The sequence below is a fragment of the Lepidochelys kempii genome, chromosome 9 (assembly GCF_965140265.1).
Source record: "Lepidochelys kempii isolate rLepKem1 chromosome 9, rLepKem1.hap2, whole genome shotgun sequence".
Taxonomy (NCBI): Eukaryota; Metazoa; Chordata; order Testudines; family Cheloniidae; genus Lepidochelys; species Lepidochelys kempii.
Genome location: NC_133264.1, coordinates 88,186,134 through 88,213,778, shown reverse-complemented (window position 1 = coordinate 88,213,778; position 27,645 = coordinate 88,186,134). Strand labels below are relative to the sequence as shown.

Below are 27,645 nucleotides of genomic sequence, written 5' to 3'. Positions count from 1 at the left end.
TTGTGTTGTGATGGTACGTGTTCCATGGCACCCAGTTGTAGTAAGTGGTTTACTTCTCGCTTTAGAAGGTGTTCGTGAGAGGGGTCCTGAAGAGGGGAAAAGAAGGGAAGGTGGGATGGAGATGAATGGTATTGTATAGCCTGAATGGATTATCTCCAGAACCCATTTATCCATGGCGATGGATTGCCATGCTAGGTAGAAAGGAGCCAACCCGCCTCCGACACGGTGGATGGTTAGTGATGGTGTCAGTGCTGAAGAATGGGGGAGGTCTTTTGGGTCATCAACCAAACCCAAAAAATTGTTGTTTTGCAGAGGGCTGGTGGGATGTTGATGATTGAGCTGGAGGTTGGCAATGCTTTGGAGGCCTCTGTCTTTCGGTGTCATAGTGCCTCTGTTGTGAGGTTTACAGGACAGACCTTGTGTGCTGAGTGGGGTAATATTTACCCTGTTTTCTTTTTGGTGCAGATGTGTATATAAGGGCAGCAGAACGTCACCCTTGAGTCTTACAGGGTGTGAAGTGACTCATCGATTTTTGCTGCAAACAGCTTCTGGCCATTGAATGCGAGGTCCTCGACGGTGGATTATACTTTCCTTGGGAAGCTAGACAGGTGAAGCCACAAAGTCCGGCACATAGCTATGGCAGTGGCTGTGGAGCACGCCAATATATCGCCCACATCTAGAGAGGTCTGTAAGGTGGTTCTGAATAGGAGCTGGCCCTTTGAAATTATGGACTTAAATTGGTCTCTTTTGTCCTCCGGTATGATGTCAATAAATTCAGTGACAGGTTTCAGAGTAACAGCAGTGTTACTCTGTATTCACAAAAAGAAAAGGAGTACTTGTGGCACCTTAGAGACTAACCAATTTATTTGAGCATAAGCTTTCGTGAGCTACAGCTCACTTATGCTCAAATAAATTGGTTAGTCTTTAAGGTGCCACAAGTACTCCTTTTCTTTTTGTAAATTCAGTGAGTTTGGAGTAATTTGTGGGGTCGTATTTTGCCATGAGGGCAGCATAATTGGCAATCCAGAGCTGAAGAAGGAAAGGAGTACTTGTGGCACCTTAGAGACTAACCAATTTATTTGAGCATGAGCTTTCGTGAGCTACAGCTCACTTCATCAGATGTATGCCGTGGAAACTGCAGCAGACTTTATATATACACAGAGAATATGAAAAAATACCTCCTCCCACCCCATTATCCAGCTGGTAATAGCTTATCTAAAGTGATCATCAGGTGGGCCATTTCCAGCACAAATCCAGGTTTTCTCACCCAAGAGTGGCAGATGAATAGGCCTTGTGGCCAAAAAGATTCAAACCTTTCCACTCCTTGTCGTATCGAGTGGATCTCAGTTGTTGTTGTCTGCCTCACTGGTTGACAGCATCAACCACTAGTGAATTTGGTGCGGGGTGAGAAAAGAAGAAGTCTAGTTCTTTAGAGGGAACATAGTACTTCTTATCTGCTCTCTTGTAGGTGGGCAGTATTGTAGCTGGGGTCTGCCATGTTTTTGGCCAGTCATTTATGGGAAGCGCAATTTTAGATTAGAAGGATGTATAGAGAATGCCCAGTAGTTTGTGCTGGGACTCTGGGAGCTCCTCTAGAGGAAACTCTATGGTATCAGTGATTCTTTAAAGAATTCTTGAATGCATTTAAAATCATCCACCGCTGGGGGTCGTGGTGGCGGCATTATGGCCTCATCCAGGGATGAGAAAGAAATGTTGGTGATGTATCCTGTTCCTGGGTTTCCTCCTGTTCTTCAAATGCTCTCCTCAGGGGGCTCTGAAAGTGCAGCAACTGACAGTGGTGAGGAAGCTCTAAGCCTCTTCTTGTATGGGCTTGGAGTCTAGGGTAGTCTTCTGTACGTCCCCCAGTAGCGCCACTGAGTGGCGAATGGTGTCAGCCCTCTGATAGGTTTAGACTGTACAGGTGGACTCAGTGCTGCAGTAGATTGAACGGGAGAGAAGCGCTGAGATGAGAAGGCAACTTCCTCCTCAGTATCTTCTTCCTCACTAGAGAATGGAGGAGCCAGTGGTGAAGTGGGCTGACGTGGTCCTGTGCGTGCCAGAGAAACATCAGTGGTGGAAAAAGGTGATTCAGGCATCGATGAGACATGAAGGTCCGTCTGATGTAGGAAGAGGTGCAGTGCCGATGGTTTCGGTACGGAGGTGGTCAGTGCCAACAGTGCTCTTGTGGTCGCAGTTGTCGGTGCTGGCCTTGGAGAACTCTGAGTTGTTGGGACAGGAGGCGGTGCCATAACTTCCATGAAGCGTATCAGTGCTGCATCTTGAGGCAGCTCTTGTCAGTGCAGTAGCGGAGGAGGTAGGTTTACTTAGGGTCACTGGTTTTCACGGTGCTCGTGGTACCAGACAATCCTGGTGCCTTGTAAGTACTCAGCCACAGTATGGTTGGTACTAAGGATGAGGAGTGGGCCAGGGAGTGCTTCCTTTTTGGCGGCTCCTTGACAGAAGCTGAAGCCCTTTTCCTCATTGCCTTTTGGAAGACTGAGCCTTCCACTGTGATATGGGTGAAGTTGCTGGGGAAAACTGTCCAGGGGAGGTCTGTAGACCTGGATCAGATGCTGGGTGCAGAGACTTCTCCATTAACAATAGTTTGAGGTGTAGGTTTTGGTCCTTTCTGGTGTGAGCTTCATGTGTCTCCCCTAGGCACCGGACACACAGAGTGCCCATCCGAAACGGGATCGCCTCTCAGCAGGAAAGGCAATACTTGAAGACCAGTGAATTGGGCATGGCTCAAGTTATAGTGGTTCAACCCTAACGATGAACTCTATCTAAGTTAAGGGGTATTCAAACCTGGAGTAAAGGGGGAAAGGAAAAACAAATTTAAAGAAAATAAATGGGGAGAAAGGGATATGTAAACCTAACGAGGGTACTAAAGACCTATTCTAAACTCTAAGTTTAGCTATCAGTCTTAACATTGCTGGGAACTCCATGTCAGACTGAGGATGGTTGAGAAGGAATTGGGGGGGGGGGGGAGGTGTCTTGTCGTGCAGTGCCAGGTGCAAGATGGGGAGCACGCACATGTGGCCCAGACAAGCACTGCTCCTGAAATTCTCCGATCAAAGGCACAAGGATGCACCAACACCTGAAATGGAGCACCCACAGGGACACTCCTTGAAGAACTGACATTTACTTAAGTGCTTGTTTCTTAAACTATGCTAGATAAATTGTATTTTTATGATCATACTTCATTTGAATATATTTCAGTTCTCCACTTATGAAAGCACACATACATGAACTTCTGGTCACATGTAGTTTGGTATTCTAATAGAAGATAAGCTACACAAGGTTAGCCCCAAAAGAACTCTGTCCTAGGCTCAGAACTCTGCCTGCTCAAGTGCACTCCCTTAAGAAAACATTTAAGCAAATCAGTAAGCTTGAGACCATTTCCGAAAGGTCAGCAGACACTGGCTTTGTTAAATGAACAAGGGAAGTAAATTCCATAAATGAGAGCCCTTCAGAGAACACAGCTCCCAGCTGTTCAAATATAGTTTAGTGCCTTGGTTAAACTCAGAATGATATATAAGGAGAAGAGTGTCCCCAAAATAGCTAGGACCCTGACTCCTGGCATCATCTCCTTCCCCCTAGACCCCACCAAAGGGCACAGGGCACCAGTGTGATTTTCATTATGCAGGAACTCCCTTCAGATACCTGCTTTTGGCTTTAGTGGCTGGGCAAGCAACGTCACCAGGACAAACTGTCAAAACCCTTCTAAAATCCGAGCCAACTCAACTTCCCTAATTGCTACAGCCCTGCAAATACATGGATATCTCCTTTACATTCACAGACCATTTCTGCAGATCGGATGTGAATACAAATGTTGTATCTGCACAAGGCTCTACCAATTGCTTTTTGGAGTAATAGTCTCAGTGAAGAAGATGCCTTCTGAAGGCATTTCTGGATGGTGAGGTGACTTCACAAAGTAAGTCCCCCTACCCCTGCCATATCTGTGGAGCAGAAAAGAGAAAGCAGCTCTCCTGCACCTCTTTATCTCTGAGTCCAGGGCAAAAGGTCTCTGCCACCCTCCCCCCAGTGCCAGTGTTATCTCCAGGTTACTCTGTCAGAGACACCACAGCAGAGGTGCTGTTGTAATTTTCCTGTGGAGGACACTTCAAAGTATCTTCTTAGCAGGGGTCATGTGACAGTACAAACTATTTTGCTTGACCCTTAAGTTACTGATACATATTCTGACCTTTATCTCCATCTTCGTTTGTCATATAACATACTGAATGGTATTCCTGTATTAAGTACTGTCACCCTGATTTTTGCTCATGGTGAAAGTTTACTACTATATTTTGATGGCATAAAGGTAGAGGTAGAGAGGCTGAAGACCTCACCCGGGTGGCAGTACATTTTAGAACCATGTTCACTATAGCTGGGCAATTAACTCTAAAACTTCAACGAATGTTTAATTGAATAAAAATTTGAGTTTGCTTCAGCTGCATTCTTCCTTATGTTTGCTTTCTGCAACTATGCAGAAAATCAGTCTACAGACCAATAATTTTCCACAGAAACAATTCATCAAGTAATTTTGAATGGAGAACAAATATAAGAAAATTATAAACTGCTCACAGGCAACTGGTAAACAGAGAGGCTACATTCTTTGAATAAATTATTTGCTATGGTTTAATCAGTCAACTCTAATATTTACCAGCCATAATTACACATATTTTACAGAATGTAAAATTGTCCATTGTCCTCTGGAGAGAGGTTGGCTGTGACACGTGGCTTCTGAGACTAGGTGGATGGGTGAATTATTTTGAAATCTAGAAGGGCACCACTTCCCTGCTCTCCACAAAATGAACAGTGTTCTGAGACGCCTAAAATACCTGAACACAGAACTGCTTGCTAAAGACTCATTTTTATCTTTCAAATCTGAATTTGTCAGCTTTTCTTGGTATAAGTAAATTATTTACCAATATTTTAATGAATCTGTATATGTGACAATGTCTAAACAGCCCTGGAAGAGGATTTTAGAAAACTTGATTAAAATTTTTCAGATTTTTTGGCACATCTCTCTTGAGTCACACCCACATTCAAGTTGAAATTTAAACACAAATATGTTGAAGTTGATCTTGTTTAGACTTGTCTCCTAAGAACTATATGTGAAGCTTTCACTTATTGTCCAATCTTATTTGGAGAGGCCAAAGACTACACAGCCATAATGAACTATCTTAATATGAAGAAAAAGCAGAGTACGAGATCACAGGCTTACAGATAATTAAATGTATCCTATGTGCTGCTTTACATTTCAAAAATAACTTGATAGAAAAAGATTATCAAGCAGAAAGTGGATTATCAAGGGCTGTCAACATTATAGTCGCCTTGTTCCCAGCTGCCCAGAATCTCCACATCATTATGTGTTGCAGTCCCCCTCTAACACCCCTCTCTTGCCCCCCAACTCAGCCCTTATGTCAAGGCTTCTGAGAGAGTCCTCTTAGAGCAGCCTGGGGCTGTCTTCCTTATTTTATGTGCTGGGGAATTTTTTTATTTTTTTTTTTGATCCCCTTCTATGCCACTCTGGCACTTTAACCCACCTTGAGGGGTCACGGCAGAGATGCAAATTTTACCCATAGACTTTAACAGGTATCTTAAATACTTTGGTAAAGGGAAAACATGAAAATAATTCTTACCTTGATTGGAACAGTCTTCATTATCTGTGCTTGTCTGAAGATTTATGAGTAAATTAAGAATTAAAGAAAAATGCTTTTTTAATTCCTTAAGAACACAGAGTTATCTTACTTCACTGTTTATGCTACTTAAAATTCCAGTGATCAAAAGTTAAAAGGATATTGTTTCTTTTCTTCTTTCCCTCCAGCACTGTCCCGTTTTTCCTTTTTTTCTGTTTTTTCTTTATCATGTCTAGACTCCTGTGCAAAATTTGTACATGGAAAATAAAGCAAAATATGTTTGAGTGTACAAAGAATTTCATAATAAAGTATGATAGCCCAAAATCATCAGAGCCAATTAAGGTTTATATTTCTAAAAATGAGGATTTCACTGGGATGCTACTAAATATTGAAAGGCACTGTCATATACACACCACCATTCAAAAAAAACCCCATAGGCCCTGGCCACTTTCATCCTGAATACTGTAATATTTGTGTACTTATAAATGCCTCTTCCAATTATCAATTTAACAATATATTACACTACTGTAAACAATTTTTTCTCAAAAACTCCAGTAAACTCCATATGCATAGTTGAAGACGGATCTACTGTAGTCACTACCATTTTTAAAAAGTCTTCAAAAGAAGACTATCCTAAATGGGTGCTGTGGTGTCTTCTTAGATATGGCTGCACTGAGACTTGCAGTTAAAAGCATAAGTAGAGTCAGTCTGGTTCACACTCTAATGACTGAATATAGTCTTCAAATTTAACACATTTCCTTTCCAAGGGCCAAATGAGTTTTCCCATGTAGATTTCTTGATCAAATATATGCTAACTGTGGCAAAATCAATATTTAAGTAAGGCCCCATTTCAGAATTTTTTTCTGAAAGTAATTTTTTTTTTTTTGGACTGAAAAGGAAAAAAACTTAATTCCTAAAACCAAAGTATAGAAAACGCTGTTTTTAGATTTTAGCCACCAATCTAGGCTATAAACTTGCACCATAGCATTCAAAAATAAGTATTATCTGGCACAAAAGGTTTCCTCCATCATTGCTGCTAACATGAAAGGCATTCCCTCATAAGTTATCCAGTCACAGTTGACTACTGAGTGTAAAGTTGCGGCTACACGGCCAAAAGTTCCAGATGTATTCAAAAGGGCATTTTGTAAGGGCATTCAAAAGCTGAAAAATAACTCCAAAGCATTACCTGGAACAAAATGTTTCAATTAAAAGGTTTACAGGTAATAGACAAATGAGAAAATTTATTCATTTTACCTTTTTGCTACCAGAGGAACTTTTCTCCATCTTTTCAGTTTTCACCGAATCACCTTTTTCTTTGCCTGAAGATTTTGATTTATTCTTCTCCTTTTCCTTCTCATTTGAACGAGGGGAATCAGATGGACTTTCACTTTTACTATGTTTTGAAGAACCAGCTGGAAAAAAACCCCGTAACACAATTCATAATAATGACTGGACACTTCAAGCACAGAAAAATGAAATAAAACACATACTTGTTCCATTTTCCTCTTTACGCCTTTTGGTTGAGTCCTGTGGCACCTCCCGGTCACTATTTGAATGATCCTAAAGCCAAATACAATTATATAATGTTAGCAGATTAACAGATGCTGATTTCTAAAACAGCATCCTAATTAGAATACTGTACAAATACCATATTTTTCAAGTGTTGAAAGGCAGTTGCATGATTAAAGCTTGTTTAAAGTTTCTGAACTTAACTCTCTTGACATGGAAGATTAAATTGCAGTTTAGAACCTATTAATGTCAAGTACTGACCTTTTAAGAATTAATAGGGCAAATGAAGAATAAACCCTGCAGCAGGTCACTTCTGTCTATAAAGGCTACCACAACAATTGTAATTATTATTACTTAGAGTCAAAGAATGAGTCAAGCATGCACCAACTTTCTAAGCTATTCCATAAAAATGTCACAAACCCTTTTTCGCTCTTTCCTATCCTTTTCATCCTTCTTCTCTCTCTCTCTGGATCTTTCCCTGGACTTGTCCAAATCTTTCTTCTCCACTTCTCTCTCCTTACTCTTGGACAGTGCAGGAGCAGTGTGGTTAATGTAGTGCTGTTAAATTAAGGCAATATTACTGAGGATTAATAGGTCTTCCTAAATGTGGACATGAAAAAAAAATCGTATTGTTTACTGCAACATATCTATCTCAGAGAATAAAAACTAAACATTATTACTTTCCAGCCAAGCAAAAGGTTAAAGACACCTCTATTGTCCATCTGTGGAAAAAAATGTAGCATAATACTCAAAAACTCTTTAAAAAAAGCATCTTATACAAAGCTAAGGAGTACTTGTGGCACCTTAGAGACTAACCAATTTATTGGAGCATGAGCTTTCGTGAGCTACAGCTCACTTCATCGGATGCATACTGTGGAAACTGCAGAAGACATTATATACACAGAGACCCTGAAACAATACCTCCTCCCACCCCACTCTCCTGCTGGTAATAGCTTATCTAAAGTGATTACTCTCCTTACAATGTGTATGATAATCAAGTTGGGCCATTTCCAGCACAAATCCAGGTTTTCTCACCCTCCGCCCCCCCCGCCCCCCCCCCACTCACTCTCCTGCTGGTAATAGCCCATCCAAAGTGACCACTCTCTTTACAATGTGTATGATAATCAAGGTGGGCCATTTCCAGCACAAATCGAAGTTTTCTCACCCCCCCCCCAAAACAAACACACACAAACTCACTCTCCTGCTGGTAATAGCTTATCCAAAGTGACCACTCTTATCCTATCCTTATCCATTCCTATCCTGAAGGATGACCCAACACTCTCACAAATCTTGGGAGACAGGCCTGTCCTTGCCTACAGACAGCCCCCCAACCTGAAGCAAATACTCACCAACAACCACATACCACACAACAGAACCACTAACCCAGGAACCTATCCTTGCAACAAAGCCTTATGCAAGGTAGCCTATTTCCCCTTGTTTTTTCCTCCCCACCCCGATGTTCTGGTTAAACTTGGATTTATGCTGGAAATGGCCCACCTTGATTATCATACACATTGAAAGGAGAGTGGTCAGTTTGGATGAGCTATTACCAGCAGGAGAGTGAGTTTGTGTGTGTGTGGGGGGGGGGGGTGAAAAACCTGGATTTGTGCTGGAAATGGCCCAACTTGATTATCATGCACATTGTAGGGAGAGTGGTCACTTTGGATGGGCTATTACCAGCAGGAGAGTGAGTTTGGCGGGGGAGAGGGGGGCAGAGGGTGAGAAAACCTGGATTTGTGCTGGAAATGGCCCAATTTGATTATCATACACATTGTAAGGAGAGTGATCATTTCAGATAAGCTATTACCAGCAGGAGAGTGGGGTAGGAGGAGGTATTGTTTCATGGTCTCTGTGTATATAATGTCTTCTGCAGTTTCCACAGTATGCATCCGATGAAGTGAGCTGTAGCTCACGAAAGCTTATGCTCAAATAAATTGGTTAGTCTCTAAGGTGCCACAAGTACTCCTTTTCTTTTTGCGAATACAGACTAACACGGCTGTTACTCTGAAACCTGTCATTATGCAAGGCACTGCATTTAGCCGTATGGAGTGGAAATCTATCAACTGCATGAAAAAACTTGTACAGATACATACAGACATCATCTTCCTTTCCAAATGCAAACAGATGGACATCGTACCAAAAGGACTGAAGGTAAAAAATCCATTACAATCTACATACCACACAGACTATGCTGACAGCTTGTGCCACACGCTCTCAAAGAAACTGCGGAATCACCTGATCAACATCCTCTACAGCAAACAGGGAAAGATTAAGAATGAGCTCTCAGAACTGGATACTCTCATAAAAAAAACAACCTTCCACACAAACTTCCTCGTGGCTGGACTTTACTAAAACTAGACAAGCCATTTACAATGCACACTTTGCTTCTCTACAAAAGAAAAAGGACACTAAACTTTCTAAACTACTACATGCTACAAGGGGCCACAGCAATGGTTCCCTCAACCCACCCAGCAATATTGTTAACCTATCCAACTATACTCTCAGCCCAGCAGAAGAAGCTGTCCTATCTCGGGGCCTCTCCTTCTGCCCCTCTACCCCCACGAACATGATACAGTTCTGTGGTGACCTAGAATCCTATTTTCGACGTCTCCGACTCAAGGAATATTTCCAAAATACCTCTGAACAACATACTAATCCACAGAGGCCTCCCTACCAACATTACAAAAAGAAGGATTCTACATGGACTCCTCCTGAAGGTCGAAACAGCAGACTGGACTTCTACATAGAATGCTTCCGCCGACGTGCACGGGCTGAAATTGTGGAAAAGCAGCATCACTTGCCCCATAACCTCAGCCGTGCAGAACACAATGCCATCCACAGCCTCAGAAACAACTCTGACATCATAATCAAAAAGGCTGACAAAGGAGGTGCTGTTGTCATCATGAATAGGTCAGAATATGAAAAAGAGGCTGCTCGGCAGCTCTCCAACACCACTTTCTACAAGCCATTACCCTATGATCCCACTGAGAGTTACCAAAAGCAACTTTTGCTTTTACAGCATTTGCTCAAGAAACTTCCTGAAAAAGCACAAGATCAAATCTGCACAGACACACCCCTGGAACCCCAACCTGGGATATTCTATCTACTACCTAAGATCCATAAACCTGGAAATCCTGGGCGCCCCATCATCTCAGGCATTGACACCCTGACAGCAGGATTGTCTGGCTATGTAGACTCCCTCCTCAGGCCCTACGCTACCAGCACTCCCAGCTACCTTTGAGACACCACTGACTTCCTGAGGAAACTACAATCCATCAGTGATCTTCCTGATAACACCATCCTGGCCACTATGGATGTAGAAGCCCTCTACACCAACATTCCACACAAAGATGGACTACAAGCCGTCAAGAACACTATCTCCGATAATGTCACGGCTAACCTGGTGGCTGAACTTTGTGACTTTGTCCTTACCCATAACTATTTTACATTTGGGGACAACGTATACCTTCAGATCAGTGGCACTGCTATGGGTACCTGCATGGCCCCACAGTATGCCAACATTTTTATGGCTGATTTAGAACAACGCTTCCTCAGCTTTCATCCCCTAACACCCTTACTCTACTTGCGCTATATTGATGACATCTTCATCATCTGGACCCATGGAAAAGAAGCCCTTGAGGAATTCCACCATGATTTCAACAATTTCCATCCCACCACCAACCTCAGCCTGGTCCAGTCCACACAAGAGATCCACTTCCTGGACACTACAGTGCTAATAAACGATGGTCACATAAACACCACCCTATACCGGAAACCTACTGACCCCTATTCCTACCTACATGCCTCCAGCTTTCACCCTGACCACACCACACGATCCATTGTCTACAGCCAAGCTCTGCGATACAACCGCATTTGCTCCAACCCCTCAGACAGAGACAAACACCTACAAGATCTCTATCAAGCATTCTTACAACTACAATACCCACCTGCGGAAGAGAAGAAACAGATTGATAGAGCCAGAAGAGTTCCCAGAAGTCACCTACTACAGGACAGGCCTAACAAAGAAAACAACAGAACGCCACTAGCTGTCACCTTCAGCCCCCAACTAAAACCCCTCCAACGCATTATTAAGGATCTACAACCTATCCTGAAGGATGACCCAACACTCTCACAAATCTTGGGAGACAGGCCAGTCCTTGCCTACAGACAGCCCCCCAACCTGAAGCAAATACTCACCAACAACCACATACCACACAACAGAACCACTAACCCAGGAACCTATCCTTGCAACAAAGCCCATTGCCAACTGTGCCCACATATCTATTCAGGGGACACCATCACAGGGCCTAATAACATCAGCCACACTATCAGAGGCTCGTTCACCTGCACATCCACCAATGTGATATATGCCATCATGTGCCAGCAATGCCCCTCTGCCATGTACATTGGTCAAACTGGACAGTCTCTACGTAAAAGAATAAATGGACACAAATCAGATGTCAAGAATTATAACATTCATAAACCAGTCGGAGAACACTTCAATCTCTCTGGTCACGCAATTACAGACATAAAGGTCGCTATCTTAAAACAAAAAAACTTCAAATCCAGACTCCAGCGAGAAACTGCTGAATTGGAATTCATTTGCAAATTGGATACTATTAATTTAGGCTTAAATAGAGACTGGGAGTGGCTAAGTCATTATGCAAGGTAGCCTATTTCCCCTTGTTTTTTCCTACACCCCTCCCCGCCCCCAGACGTTCTGGTTAAACTTGGATTTATGCTGGAAATGGCCCAACTTGATTATCATACACATTGTAAGGAGAGTGGTCAGTTTGGATGAGCTATTACCAGCAGGAGAGTGAGTTTGTGGGGGGGGGGGGGGGAAGGGGTGAGAAAACCTGGATTTGTGCTGGAAATGGCCCAACTTGATTATCATGCACATTGTAGGGAGAGTGGTCACTTTGGATGGGCTATTACCAGCAGGAGAGTGGGGTGGGAGGAGGTATTGTTTCATGGTCTCTGTGTATATAATGTCTTCTGCAGTTTCCACAGTATGCATCCGATGAAGTGAGCTATAGCTCACGAAAGCTTATGCTCCAATAAATTGGTTAGTCTCTAAGGTGCCACAAGTACTCCTTTTCTTTTTGCGAATACAGACTAACACGACTGTTACTCTGAAACCTGTCATTATACAAAGCTGAAAATTCAAGATCTATTTGCATAAAGAATCAGCACTAACTTGAACAGAAGATACACTTAAGGTAAATGTTGTACACTTAAGTTGTTTACCAGTAACGCTTAATATACTCAACACAAACCAGGTAGCAATATTGTTGATTCTGCCAGTGAAAATGCTTGGACTTACTACAGTATACTTAGCCTATGGAAATCCTGACTTTCAGTACCACAGAGGAAATGCAGAACTAACTTCATTTGCCCAATTATGGATCACTCTCAAAACTGGTTTAAATGATACATCTTTTTGATAGTAGCATCCCAACACTTTTCCAGCATACAGAAGAATAATTTACAAATGACACAGGGCTGATTTAACGGGATCTGGTTTTTAAACATGTTATTACTTTTTGTTAAACTGTAATCTTAAACCACAAAGTGTTTAAGTCATACATTTTTGGAAGATACTCAGATACACTGAATGAGGTTCTCCAACTGCAATACTGTAAACTACCAAAGAAACATGAGTGTGGAGGCAACTCAACTGGGCCACAAATCCTCAAACTGCTGGCTACTGGAGAGAAGAATTCTTCATGTTTGTTTTGCAAATTTCCCAGCATATAATTACATTAGTTCTATTTTTAAGCAATTTCAATATTCTTTGTTCAGAGCATTAGCGACAGATGTGATTGTTTTGGAGAGGGACGTGGGAAGAAAAAACAAGCACCATCATGGAATGAGTAAAAACCCCAACAAAATTAATTTATTTCCTTTGCTTTATTTCCAGGTTTCAGCAAGTATAATTTTTAAACATACTTCACTCCCTGGTTGTTGATAGCCATGAAGTGCAGACTGTTCAGCTCCCTTCCCCCAGCGCACAATACCTGCTCCAACAAGATGCCATAGCAGGCACTCTCCTGGGGATATCACAACTACCACAGATCAGCACTAGGGAACATGGAGTCTGCTCGATGATGGAAGTTGCAGAACTTCTATTCCAGACTCTTCCCACTTGCCCCACTCCCTCATATTTAGCTGTCAGTTAAGATCTTCTTAGAATTAATCATTCTACTCAACAGTATATAAAAAAGAATACTGAAAGCCTTAGTCAATTGCTGGTCATTTAAGATGAGGTTTTCAAAAGCACCAAAAGGATTGAGGCACTCAATTCCCATTAACTTTCAATGACAGCTGACAGGTTTCAGAGTAACAGCCGTGTTAGTCTGTATTCGCAAAAAGAAAAGGAGTACTTGTGGCACCTCAGAGACTAACCAATTTATTTGAGCATAAGCTTTCGTGAGCTACAGCTCACTTCATCTGTGGAAAGTACAGAAGATCTTTTTATACACACAAACCATGAAAAAATGGGTGTTTACCACTACAAAAGGTTTTCTCTCCCCCTTTTCTCTCCTGATTGTAAGATCAGTCTCCTTACAATGTGTATGATAATCAAGTTGGGCCATTTCCAGCACAAATCCAGGTTTTCTCATATACATGATAAGGAGAGTGATCACTTTAGATAAGCTATTACCAACAGGAGAGTGGGTTTGTGTGTGGGGGAGAAGAAAAAAAAAGGGGGGGGCAGGGGGGAGAAAACCTGGATTTGTGCTGGAAATGGCCCACCTTGATTATCATACACATTGTAAGGAGAGTGATCACTTTAGATAAGCTATTACCAGCAGGAGATGGTGGGGGTGGGGGAGAGAAAACCTTTTGTAGTGGTAAACACCCATTTTTTCATGGTTTGTGTGTATAAAAAGATCTTCTGTACTTTCCACAGTATGCATCCGATGAAGTGAGCTGTAGCTCACGAAAGCTTATGCTCAAATAAATTGGTTAGTCTCTAAGGTGCCACAAGTCCTCCTTTTCTTTTTGCGAATGACAGTTGAGTACTTCAGTCTTTGAAATGTGCACCTTTTATTTTTAGGGACATGCATCATGGAAAGAAGAGGGTTTGACTTCCTTACTCTATAGACAGAGTCCATACTCCAGTGCTACTTTATGAGGGTTGTGATTTTACCGGCAGAACACATGCCGGTTCATTCAGTCAGAGAAAGAAGGAGCAACTGGAAGGGAGGGTGGGAGGTGGAAACTAGAGCTCAGAAGAAAAGCTCTTCATGAACAGTAATGCCAGGAAAAACTGTGTTAGTACAGAACCTAGCTCAGTGGGGTCCTGGTTCATAACTGGGGCTCCTAAGTGCTACAATAATACAAATAAATAAAATAAACAGACAAACATACATATGTTATAGCCCAATACATAAGGACATTCAGCAGCCAACACTAAAACTGAGCTGTTTATTTTGAATTAAAACAATATAAGCAATTTGCAGATTATTTAACATATGTTTAATTCAGCTATTTGTCTTAATCATATGCACCAAATGCATTGGCATATAAAAATTATTTAATTGTACTTCTGAAATTAGTTTAGGAAAAACTGTCTTAGCGAATACATTTTTTTCCAACACCCCACCACCACAACACACCCCAGTTGTTAAAAGATGTGAGTGGGAGAGAAATGACTTGGATTTCTGAAATCAGAAAGGCAATGCTTTCAAAAGAAGTTAACAAACCCAAATATTTAAAATGACATATGTTACATAGAAGTGACAACTGTGTAAACAGTAAAACTATGAGAATTTGGGACATTAAGGAGTTGAGGCTCCTGCCTCCCTTTCTAAATGTTCCTATGTATGCTGTACAGTTAGCATTGGAATCACTTAGATAAACCCAGTAGATTAGCAACTAGCAGTTGCAGAATTACTGCTGCTGTTTGAAAATGATATAAAAAGAATTCTTGTAAAGACTCATTTAAGCAATCTGAGCTAAAAGGTACAATACCTGATGTACACTTTGCAGTAAGCAACAATTCTCTTATGCATTTTTAAACTTGTTTCTTTGTAAATGATAAAGCATAATGAGAGATAAAAATCTATAAAATTAATTGGGAAATGTTCAAAGTTGCTTAATTTGATACAATCAACATTTGTGCTAATAAATACCTCTGTTATGATTATTGGAAAGCATTTTATTTATTAACACAAGATCTCAATAGTCAGTTTTAACAGACATACCTACTCCCTGCCCCACACACAGTAAAAGACAGCTACCTTTTCTGTAACTGGTGTTCTTCGAGATGTGTTGCTCATGTCTATTCCACAGTAGGTATGCGTGCTTGCCACATGCACCAGTGCTGGAAGCTTTTTCCCCTAGCTGTACCCGTAGGGGGGAAAGCGCCCCACGCGACCGCTGGAGCAGCGCCTGCCTGGAGCGGTATAAAGGGCGCTGCACTCCCCCCACCCTCAGTTCCTTCTTGCCAGACAACTCCGACAGAGGGGAAGGAGGGTGGGATGCGGAATGGACATGAGCAACACATCTCGAAGAACACAGTTACGGAAAAGGTAACTGTCTTTTCTTCAAGTGATTGCTCATGTGTATTCCACAATAGGTGATTCCAAGCTATATCTGTTGGAGGTGGGTGGGAGTTCACAAGTTCCCAGGACGGAGGACAGCCCTCCCGAACACAGCATCATCCCTGGTTTGGGAGATGATCACATAGCGTGAGGTGAATGTGTGAACCGAAGACCACATGGAGGCCCTACAAATGTCCTGGATGGGGATGTGGGTCACAAAGGCAGCCGACGAGGTGGCAGCTGATGAGGCCTGCACCCGAGTCGAGTGTGCCCTCACAATGGGTGGCAGGGGGACACCCGCCAGGTGATAACAGGAACGGATGCACGAAACGATCCAACTGGAAAGCTGCTGAGTGGAAATCAGCTGGCCCCTCGCATGCTCAGCTGAGGTGATGAACAGTTGTGAGGACTTTCTGAACAGCTTGGTCCGCTCGAGGTAGAGAGCCAGAGTCCGCTGCACATCAAACGTGTGGAGATGGTGCTCCTCACTGGACGCATGAGGCTTGGGGCAGAGGACCGGTAGAAAAATACCCTGACCCATGTGGTAGGTAGAAACCACCTTTGGGAGGAAAGCGGGGTGTGGGCAGAGCTGGACCTTGTCCTTATGAAAGACCATGTACGATGGCTCGGAGGTCAGGGCCATGAGCTCCAAGACTCACCTGGCAGACATGACTGCAACCAGGAAGGCCACCTTCCACGAGAGGTGAAACCAGGAGCACGTGGCCAGTGGTTCAAATGGGGGCCCTGTGAGACGAGCCAACACCAGGTTCAGGTCACACTGCGGGACCAGGGGTCCAGAATACAGCAAAAGACGGTCCAAACCCTTAAGGAACCGGCCAGTCATAGCATGGGAAAATGCCGTGTGCCCTTGCACCGGTGGATGGAAGGCCGATATGGCTGGCAGGTGCACCTTGAATGACGAGAGCGCCAGGCCCTGGGCCCTCAGATGGAGAAGGTAATCAAAGATAAGCTGGATCGGGGCGGCCACCGGGGAGACATCCCAGTCCACCGCCCACCTAGAAAACCGGGACCACTTCACCAAATAAGTGCGGCGAGTGGAGGGCCATCTACTTTCAAGGAGGACGTGCTGAACCTGTTCTGAGCACGTCCTTTCCTCACCACCTAACCACTGAATAGCCACGCCGTGAGGTGAAGCGCCACTAGGCTGGGATGGAGGAGGTGGCCCTGGTCCTGAGAGAGGAGGTCTGGGCAGAGCGGCAATGGCCACAGCGAAGCTACCGCCAGGCAGTTGAGGGTCCCATACCAATGCTGCCTGGGCCACGCGGGCAATCAGGAGGACCCAGGCCTTGTCCGTCTTTATCTTCTCCAGAACCCTGCTGAATAGAGGGAATGGGGGAAAGGCGTAGAGAAGCCGGCCTGACCAGGACAGGAGAAAGCCATCAGCGATAGCGCCCTTCCCCAGCCCCCCCCGGAGCAGAAGCGGGGGCATTGCCAGTTGTACTGAGTCACGGATAGGTCCAGCTGGGGAGATCCCCACCTTCGGAAGAGCTGGTGGGCCACTTCCAGGTGGAGGGACCACTCGTGTTGCAAGGAAAAGTCCCTGCTCAAGCGACCTGCCCTCTCGTTCCAGGTGCCCAATAGGTGGAAGGCCTTCGGTGGATGTCGTCAGCTATACAGAAGTCCCACAGTCTGAGGGCTTCGTGGCAGAGGATCAGGCCCCGCCTTGCCTGTTGATATAGATCAGAGGCCGTGTTGTCCGTGAGGACCCTAACTACCCTGCCCTCCAGGTGCGAGCGGAAGGCCATACACACCAGCCGCACCGCCCTGAGCTCCTTGACATTTATATGTAGGGTCAGGTTTTGAGCCAACCACAGGCCTTGGGTCTGAAAGTTCCCCACATGGGCCCCCCCAACCCACGTCAGACGTGTCGGACACCAGCTCCAACGACAGGGCCCTGTCCCTGAACGGGACCCCTTGGAGCATGTTGTTTGGGGCAGACCACCACCGTAGGGAGGTGATCACAGAGTCCAGCACGGTGAGGACCTTGTCCATTCTGTCCATGGCCTGGGAAAACTTCGAGGCCAACCAGAACTGGAGGGGCCTCATCCTGAGTCTGGTGTGACGGACTATGTACATGCATGCCGACATGTGACTTAAGAGTTGCAGGCAAACCCTGGCTGTTTTCACTGGAAACCTTGTGACCGAGTCGATGAGACCTTTCACGGTCTTGAATCTGTCTGGCAGGAGAGAGGCCCTGGCCAACATTGCGTCCAGGAGCACCTCGATAAACTCTATGCGTTGGACTGGGACTAAAGTGGACTTGGTGTTGTTTACCAACAGGCCCAAGGCAGTGCACGTGGACAGGAGGAGCATATTGTGATCCCTCACCTGCGACCGAGAGATGCCCTTGATAAGCCAATTGTCCAGATAGGGAAATACCAGGACCCGCCGCCATCTGAGGTAGGCCACTACCACCGACATGCATTCTGTAAACACCCTGGGGGCAGTGGACAGACCAAACGGAAGGACCGTGAATTGGTAATGATTCTGTCCCACCACGAAACGGAGGATGCGCCTGTGCTCTTCGAATTTGTGGATGTGGAAGTATGCATCCTGTAGATCAAGGGCAGAGTACCAGTCCCTGGGATCCAAGGAAGGGATGATGGAGGCCAGAGAGACCATGCAGAACTTGAGTTTAACCATGTACTGGTTCAGACCTCACAGGTCCAGGATGGGCCTGAGCCCCCCTTTGGTCTTCGGGATAAGGAAATAACGAGAGTAATACCCTTTGCCCATGAACTCCTCAGGCACCACCTCTATCACTCCTAGTCCAAGGAGCCGCCCCACCTCCTGCTCGAACAGAGCTTCGTGCAACGGGTCCCCCAAGAGGGATGGGGGTGGGGAGTAAGTAAACTGGAGGGTGTAAGCCAGGGAGATGGTGTTGAGGACCCATCGGTCCGAGGTTAGCCATGACCACTCTGGGAGGAAAGCACACAACTGGTTGGAGAAGGGTAGCTTTATTGGCCCATCAAAGGACGGCTACGAATGGACACTGGGCTGGCATAAGATCTGCTGCTGTCTCTGGACTGGGAGGAGCAGCGGTGCTGGGATCTACGACGGCCATGGGACCGCAATCTCGACTTGGAGGATTGGTACCGACGGTAACATCTGCTCCACAAACAGCCTCAACAGCAATTGATGCCCAGGGCTGTGATGTCTTGGCAGAGACTTGGAGAGGGAGTCCGAGCGGGAACAGCGACGACGACCGTGCCGTGACCGACTGTAGTACCCTCTCAGAGACGAGGACCTTTGGCGATGCCCGCTGCAGTTCTGTCAGTATTCGCTCCTTGAGGACGAGCGGTGCTGAGAGTCCCGACCAGATGGAACCCAGCCAGACAGTCTGGTGGGTGTCGAGAGAGATCCACATGGACTCTGCCCTAAGTGGTTGCTGGGCGGCGAACTGTGTTGGAAATGTTCCCTTGACCAAGACCGGTACAGGGCCGGAGGCGACTGCGGAGATCCCAGCGGCAGCTTGCCTCTGGAGCGTAGGGCCAACATCGGTGGCACTCCAGGCACCGGTATGGACATCTCATCCTAGGCTGCCTGGAGGGTTTCAGGTGTGGATGGCATCCAGACATCCGGAGAGGCCGAAGGGGCTGGTGGGGATCAAGGACTGCCTGACATTGGCCTAACCTCCGTCCCAGACTTCCCTTGGTGCCGCTGCAAAGAGGGAGACTTCGTGGACGGGGAGCGGTGCCGACTGGTCGATGGCACTGGAGGGTTGCCGCATACTGATGCCATGGTGCCAGGTACCAGTTCAGAATGGCGTCCCGGAGTCAGGGTCAGCACCGACTCCATCAGGACGGCCTGGAGCCTAATGTCCCTTTCTCTTTTGGTCTGAGGCTTAAATGACTTGCAAATCTTGCACCTTTCGCTGATATGGGTTTCTCCCAAACAGCGCAAACAGTCTGCATGCGGGTTACTTCTTGGCATAGAACACCTACAAGAGCCGCACGACTTAAACCCCAGGACACGGGGCATGCCCCAGCCAAGGCTCAGACTGACTGACTAAACAGCTAACTAACTACAGGTACTAACACACTGAACATCGAACAGTTCTGGGGACGAGCTACAGCAAAATCAGGAAGGCTAAATCACACCTGGAGTTGCAGCTAGCGAGGGATGTTAAGAGTAACAAAAAGAGTTTCTTCAGGTATGTTGGCAACAAGAAGAAAGCCAAGGAAAGTGTGGGCCCCTTCCTGAATGAGGGAGGCAACCTAGTGACAGAGGATGTGGAAAAAGCTAATGTACTCAATGCTTTTTTTGCCTCTGTCTTCACGAACAAGGTCAGCTCCCAGACTACTGCACTGGGCAGCACAGCATGGGGAGGAGGTGGCCAGCCCTCTGTGAGGAAAGAAGTGGTTCGGGACTATTTAGAAAAACTGGACGTGCACAAGTCCATGGGGCCGGATGGGTTGCATCCGAGAATTGGCAGATGTGATTGCAGAGCCATTGGCCATTATCTTTGAAAACTCATGGCGATCGGGGGAAGTCCCGGAAGACTGGAAAAAGACTAATGTAGTGCCAATCTTTAAAAAAGGGAAGAAGGAGGATCCTGGGAACTACAGGCCGGTCAGCCTCACCTCAGTCCCCGGAAAAATCATGGAGCATGTCCTCAAGGAATCAATTCTGAAGCACTTAGACGAGAGGAAAGTGATCAGGAACAGTCAGCATGGATTCACCAAGGGAAAGTCATGCCTGACTAATCTAATTGCCTTCTATGATGAGATAACTGGTTCTGTGGATGAAGGGAAAGCAGTGGACGTGTTATTCCTCGACTTCAGCAAAGCTTTTGACACTGTCTCCCACAGTATTCTTGTCAGCAAGTTAAAGAAGTATGGGCTGGATGGATGCACTACAAGGTGGGTAGAAAGTTGGCTAGATTGTCGGGCTCAACGGGTAGTGATCAATGGCTCCATGTCTACTTGGCAGCTGGTATCTAGCGGAGTGCCACAAGGGTCGGTCCTGGGGCCGGTTTTGTTCAATATCTTCATTAATTATCTGGAGGGTGGTGTGGATTGCACCCTCAGCAAGTTTGCGGATGACACTAAACTGGGAGGAGTGGTAGATACGCTGGAGGGTAGGGATAGGATACAGAGGGACCTAGACAAATTGGAGGATTGGGCCAAAAGAAATCTGATGAGGTTCAACAAGGACAAGTGCAGAGTCCTGCACTTAGGACGGAAGAATCCAATGCACCGCTACAGACTAGGGACCAAATGGCTAGGCAGCAGTTCTGCAGAGAAGGACCTAGGGGTAACAGTGGATGAGAAGCTGGATATGAGTCAACAGTGTGCCCTTGTTGCCAAGAAGGCCAATGGCATTTTGGGATGTATAAGTAGGGGCATTGCCAGAAGAAAGAGGGACGTGATCGTTCCCCTCTATTCGACATTGGTGAGGCCTCATCTGGAGTACTGTGTCCAGTTTTGGGCCCCGCACTACAAGAAGGATGTGGAGAAATTGGAGAGAGTCCAGCGAAGGGCAACAAAAATTATTAGGGGTCTGGAACACATGACTTATGAGGAGAGGCTGAGGGAACTGGGATTGTTTAGTCTACGGAAGAGAAGAATGAGGGAGGATTTGATAGCTGCTTTTAACTACCTGAAAGATGGATCCAAAGAGGATGGATCTAGATTATTCTCAGTGATAGCAGATGAGGCCATTACTTCTTGTCCTGTCAAGTTGCAGTGGGGGAGATTTAGGTTGGATATTAGGAAAACTTTTTCACTAGGAGGGTGGTGAAACACTGGAATGCGTTACCTAGGGAGGTGATGGAATCCCCTTCCTTAGAAGTTTTTAAGGTCAGGTTTGACAAAGCCCTAGCTGGGATGATTTAGTTGGGATTGGTCCTGCTCTGGGCAGGGGGTTGGACTAGATGACCTCCAGAGGTCCCTTCCAACTCTGATATTCTATGATTCTATGATTCAAAGCTGGAGCAGAGCACTTCCGAAGCACCTTCACTGGCAGCAAGAAGGAACTAAGGGTGGGGGGAGGGTGCAGTTCCCCTTATACCGTGCCAGGCAGGCGCCACTCCAGAGGCTGTGGGGGGGCGCTCCCCCTGTACAGGTACTGCTAGGGAAAAAACTTCTAGTACCGGTGCACGTGGCGAGCACGCACACCTGTTGTAGAATACACATGAGCAATCACTCGAAGAAGAACACAGATCCACAAAAAAGGATAAGAAATTATTCTAGTACATTACCAAGTTCAAGTTTCTATGGTGATCATTACTGTAATAGCTGAGTATTTCGGTAAATATGTTTAAAATCTACATTAATGCTTGTTTTATGGCCTTTTCCCAAAATATCAGAATGTACTATGCTTCAAACCTCTTTTTAATGTATTTATTTTAGAGCACAATTCTACAATATTTTTAATTTGAATTACATTTATGAAAAAAAGCAAGCATACCAATAGGAAAACTTAGTTGTTAGCTCTGGAATCACACTGATGGTGATACTGATGGAGATTTACTAAGACACAAATGAGTGGGGGCTACTTAAGAAGCATGAATACTGCCATAGTTTTGTTGTTTTCTTTATGCAAAGTAAAGTTGCAGTAACAGCTATGAAATATGAAAAAAACATGTCTGAGGAGGATCAAGGAAAATTAAGTGATCACTCTATAAGGTACTACCAACATAACAGACCAATGTTGATTGCACACTGTGCCAACTGTAGTTTATTCTATAGATCAAAATCTAAAGGCACATGTGTAAAGCACATTTATACAATGGTTGAAAAATCTGTTTTTATGCCAGCACATACAATAATGCACCCTTCAATTTCTCAGGTAATGTATAACATCCACACAAGATTAAAATTTCTCCACATAAAATACAAATGTAATCTTAGTGACAAATAAAAGATTCAAACCTTTGCTGAAGAGTCCTTGAGTTCGCTGAGGCTGTCCTGTAGAAAATGAATGGAGATGACACGTAAACTGGCATAATTTTCAGAAACCAGAGGAACTTTGGGAAGCAGGCTGTACCTTGAAACAAAAAACAACTACTCCTTCCAGAATAAATCTGATGTTAATATTTTATATTGAACAAAGCTAAAGCTAGAAAACAAAATTTACATCTCTTTCTAAACTAAATTATATCAGCAATATGATTCTTTAAACTACAAAAGTAAATTTGTTCCTATTAAATTTGTCATAAAAATATTTAAAAACCTCCCCTCCACCCACAAAGATTTCTGCAATATTTAAAGAAAAATATTCTTTAAATGAGTGAGCCACAGATGAAGAAAGATTTTAAAAATATATTAAATGCATATGTTCCATGAATAAAAATATATTAAATGTATCTTCTCCACTTATAGTTAAATGTGGTAGAAGTCCCCTAAAACAACTTTAGGTTTCATTTTGTAAAAAACAGATAGAGAAAAAAAATATTAAAAAAATATACTTGATGTTACAATTAAGTCCTTATCCTTTCCTGGTTCCTCAAAACTGATTATATGCACTTTTTAGTCTCATTTCTGCAAAATTAATTATTATTCTTTAAGTAACTCTTATACAAAAAAGATGTATTCTTTGAAAAAAGAAAACAAAACATTGAATTTTTAAGTTGGTAAGATGGTGAAGTTTTAAACACCCCACATAATCCATCACAGTGCTCTTGATGAAGTATTAGTAACTTACAGTTTTAAAGGTTCAACGTACTGCAAATTCAAAGATTCCATGAATTTAGATGGTTTAGAAATAAAATTAAATATGGAGCAAGGAATGGCTACCCTGAGTCTTCAAGTAGGCTACACCCACGGTATTGTGCTGCGCTTGAATGCTTGGGGTTTCTCTTTGCTGGGTGGTAGGCTTGGTTGCCACATCTGGTTTTATCGTAACGCAGGGCTCAACATGGTGGGAACCCACTGGAATATAAACAAACCTCGAAGGGAAGGTGCAACAGAAGCTGCATGCTCACTGAATATACACAACTACAGGAGAACTGATCACCAAGGAGACTTTAAAATGGAACTCCTTTCAAGACTCCTCCTTGGAAGGCACACATCGGTATGATGCTCATCAAGAAGCCTGATGAATTCAGAGGTATCCGTATATCCCGTAACATCCAGAAAATCTTCAGTGCTATATATTCTTCAATATTAGTGCAGAAAAATATGCTCCATTCTGCTGCAAAGAATCATTTGCTTGTAGCTACCATTGCATTCCAAAAAAAACTGACTGCTTAAAACAATGAGGCACTTCTGTGTAAAAATTTTCTTGCATTTTTCAAACACTATTTACAAAATTTGTGCTAGGTCCTTGAAGCTTTATTTTTTCTAATTAAAAATATTTAATAGAAAAAAAGAGTCCACCAATAAAGAAAAGGAATGCATTTTCTAATGCAAGATAAAACCTCCAGTGGTTCCAGTATATACTTGGCACAAAACTTGAAGGAAGTCGGACACTGGCATTCCAAACTTGTGAGCCTAACATGGGCGCTGCCTTCCTCAGGCTATACTAACCTTTACTGTTGAGGAATGTGATGGAGAAGAATGGGTATCAACTTTGCGACGTTTTTGTTCTAAAAAAGAAAAAAAAGGAAGAAATAAATAAATAAGAAGCAGTAAGCATTAAAACCCTAGCAAGAGGGGATAAAATCTGATTAGATTACTTTGCAAAATACCAAAGGAGTTTAAGGTTAGAATTAAAATTTTACTGTTGGAGGATTAAATGTATTGATCATCATCAGGAGAAAGTAACAGGCCTGATCCCATGGATTCCATAATTCCTCATCTGCAGAATCCCAGCTGCAAAATTGTGCTTTAGTGTTTAAACTTTCATTTAAAATAATCTGTGTTTAGTGCTCAAGGTTATGATGAAAACCTTGAAAATGTGGAACAAGTGGAAACTGATGCAGACCCATATTTCTGGGTTTGCAAATAGCCTAAAAACAATTGTTCTGAGATGCGAAGTACCTCATTCACCTAAACAGGCTGCTAACACCAAAACCCTAAGATGTTAACTTAAAAGTCCACATTGTTAACTATTTCACTGATGACAATTTTAGTAGAAACTATTCCAAACAGTTTTCCACATCTTCTGCAGGTGCTAAAAGCCCCAGCTGTTGCCTACCCAGATGCCAAAAACTCCAGCTTTCCTCCAAAAACTTCCATATGCTGTTTGTAATACATTCTCAATACAGGTTTCAGAGTAGCAGCCATGATAGTTTGTATCCGCAAAAAGAAAAGGAGGACTTGTGGCACCTCAGAGACTAACAAATTTATTTGAGCATAAGCTTTCCTAAGCTACAGCTTACTTCATCGGATGCAAAAACAGACTCCAAGGAGAGACTGCTGAATTGGAATTAATTTGCAAACTGGATACAATTAACTTAGGCTTGAATAAAGACTGGGAGCGGCTGTGTCATTACACAAAGTAAAACTATTTCCCCTTGTTTATTTCTCCCCCCTCTTGTTCTAGTCAACTGCTGGAAATGGCCCACCTTGATTATCACTACAAAAGGTCCCCGCCCCTCTCCCCCAGGCTGGTAATAGCTCACCTTTCCTGATCACTCTTGTTACAGTCTGTATGGTAACACACATTGTTTCATGTTCTCCGTGTATATAAAATCTCCCCACTGTATTTTCCACTATATGCATCTGATGAAATGAGCTGTAGCTCACAAAAGCTTATGCTCAAATTTGTTAGTCTTTAAGGTGCTACAAGTACTCCTATTCTCAATACAAAAATTTTTGCAGAACTCAGATTGTTTTTGCTGTAGAGTACATGATACCTCAACTACAGCAAGCAAACAAACAATCAATACACATTTCCATGTGTAACCTATTACTACACGATCACAACACAATTTAGAATCTTCACAAGGATGTGCTACAAGAGATATTCATATGAAACCATATTTGAAATTCTTAAAGGCAGTGGGCCCTATACTACTCTGCTCTCACTGAAAGTGGTGGGAACAGAAAACACCTCCCCCACAGTTTGCTTACTAATGCTGGAAGTGACAATCTTTTTAACTACCCGGCACCAAAAAGTTGAAAAGAAAAGGGTCTTTTATGATTAGATGCTAATTAGCATATAGACAGGTTTCAGAGTAGCAGCCGTGTTAGTCTGTATTCGCAAAAAAAAAAAAAGGAGTACTAGTGGCACCTTAGAGACTAACAAATTTATTTGAGCATGAGCTTTCGTGAGCTACTTCATCGGATGCAATGAGCTGTCGCTCACGAAAGCTTATGCTCAAATAAATTTGTTAGTCTCTAAGGTGCCACAAGTACTCCTTTTCAAGTAGCACATAGTTACTCTCCTTTTGCCTACCCCCAAACCATTTTTAGGTATTAAGCAGCTTTCAAAGTTTCTGTACATTATTGAAAAGGCAGCTTAAAAAAAAAAAAAGTTTAATTTACCCCTTTCAGACTCTGATGTTTCTGATCGGGGAACAGGTGACTTCAAGGACCCAGCTACTGACAATTTTTCTCCTCCTTTAATATTTTCCTTGGATTTCATATCCTTCGCTACATCTTTTTCTCTGGATGGCTCCTTTTCTCTCTCCTTTTCTGCAGCAAACTTTGACTCAGCGTTGGTAACAACTGTCTTGGATTTTTCCTCTTTTGGTGTTTTTTCTTCTTTCTTGGCTTTTTCCTTCTCTTTGTCAGATTTTGGTGTTTTCTCCTTGATCTCTCTCGTTTTATCATCTTTGTTTGCCCGTTCTTCCTTTGGTTTATCTTTTCCATCCTTTCCAAGTGCCTTGGCCTCGGGAATGGCAGCCGGAGTCTTTTCTTTTTTTTCTTTATCTTTTTCCTTCCCACTTTTTTCTTTCTCATCTTTTTCTTTAATAATTTTGCTGCATAAAAAAAGCCCAGTGAGTGTTCAATATCAAAACTAGCTTCAGTTTTCATAATCAAATGCAAATCAGTTTTTACTTTTCATGATTAAGACAAAAAACCCTTTTCAAAATGCTAAATAAGTGACAAATTCCTGTCTCTCAATATTCTTCCGCTCATCTTCATAGCAACAAACCAGTACCTTTCTTCTAGCTAAAATGGGAGGATACAGGAAACAATGCTATTACATGACTAGCAGGGTTCTGAGGCACACAGAACTAGTAGCCATTACAAAACATTAATGTTTCTGACTCAAGGTTATTCCAGCCCAGCAGCTATGTAACAATGACTATGAGTACATCCAGGCAGCAAGTGAACACCCGCTGCTGGTCCAGGTCAGCCGATATGGGCTTGCGGGGCTCTCACTCCAAGGCTGTAAAATTGCTGGGTAGACATTCAAGTCCAGGCTGGAGCCTGAGCTTTGCAATCCCGCATGGGGGGATGTACCCAGAGCCCAGGCTCCAGCCTGAGCCCAAATGTCTACACAGCAATATTGAGCCTCGCAGACCAGCCACGGCTGTGCCACGAGTCTTTTATTCCAGTGTAGTCATACCCACCAATTACAAGTACCCAATTAGAGCAGCTACCAAGTACTCGTTGTGAGATGTCTAGCCCACTCTAACAGATTTCAAAGATTGGGTTCACAGTATTTAAAATGGATCTTTAAGTTCAGCATATTAGATACGATTATTTCTTTAGTGAAGCTTTATTCATTTAACTTAGTATAGTTTCGTTGCATAATTTGGGAGAAAAGCATTCCATTTATCAGTCTTCACTTGCAATTCCTTTATCTAGTGGATCAAAAGGATATAATTTGCAGATTTCTACTGCACAAAGTAGAGAAGATCATTTTCACCTCTGTTAAAAAAACCCTTAAGAATAGATACGTCACTTTCAAATGTAATTTCACGATTCTGCAGTCAGACAATGAACTGAAGAATAGATTTCTCACCTGTTAGAAGCACTGTTTCCATTGCTTGTCGTCACTTTTGGTGTTGCATTGGCGGCTTTATTAATAACTTTCACAGCACCCTGAGTTTTCTCCTTTAGTTTGTCTATTGAAAAAGATGC

The 27,645-nt window shown here is 43.6% G+C and overlaps 1 protein-coding gene across 2 annotated transcripts in view; it reads right to left on the bottom strand.

Annotated features, from left to right (window-relative positions):
* Nucleotides 1-27,645, bottom strand: part of THOC2 (THO complex subunit 2) — a 110,967-nt gene that overhangs the window by 5,198 nt on the left and 78,124 nt on the right. For both annotated transcript variants that reach the window (XM_073361291.1, XM_073361292.1), the window contains 9 exons: nt 27,527-27,629; nt 26,098-26,534; nt 24,196-24,254; nt 22,600-22,635; nt 7,572-7,709; nt 7,133-7,202; nt 6,897-7,054; nt 5,806-5,882; nt 5,646-5,693 (listed from right to left, as the gene is read on the bottom strand). In XM_073361291.1, the coding sequence (XP_073217392.1) occupies nt 5,666-5,693; nt 5,806-5,882; nt 6,897-7,054; nt 7,133-7,202; nt 7,572-7,709; nt 22,600-22,635; nt 24,196-24,254; nt 26,098-26,534; nt 27,527-27,629 (1,106 nt within the window). In that variant the 3' untranslated portion in view covers nt 5,646-5,665. The remainder of the gene's footprint in view (nt 1-5,645; nt 5,694-5,805; nt 5,883-6,896; nt 7,055-7,132; nt 7,203-7,571; nt 7,710-22,599; nt 22,636-24,195; nt 24,255-26,097; nt 26,535-27,526; nt 27,630-27,645) is intronic.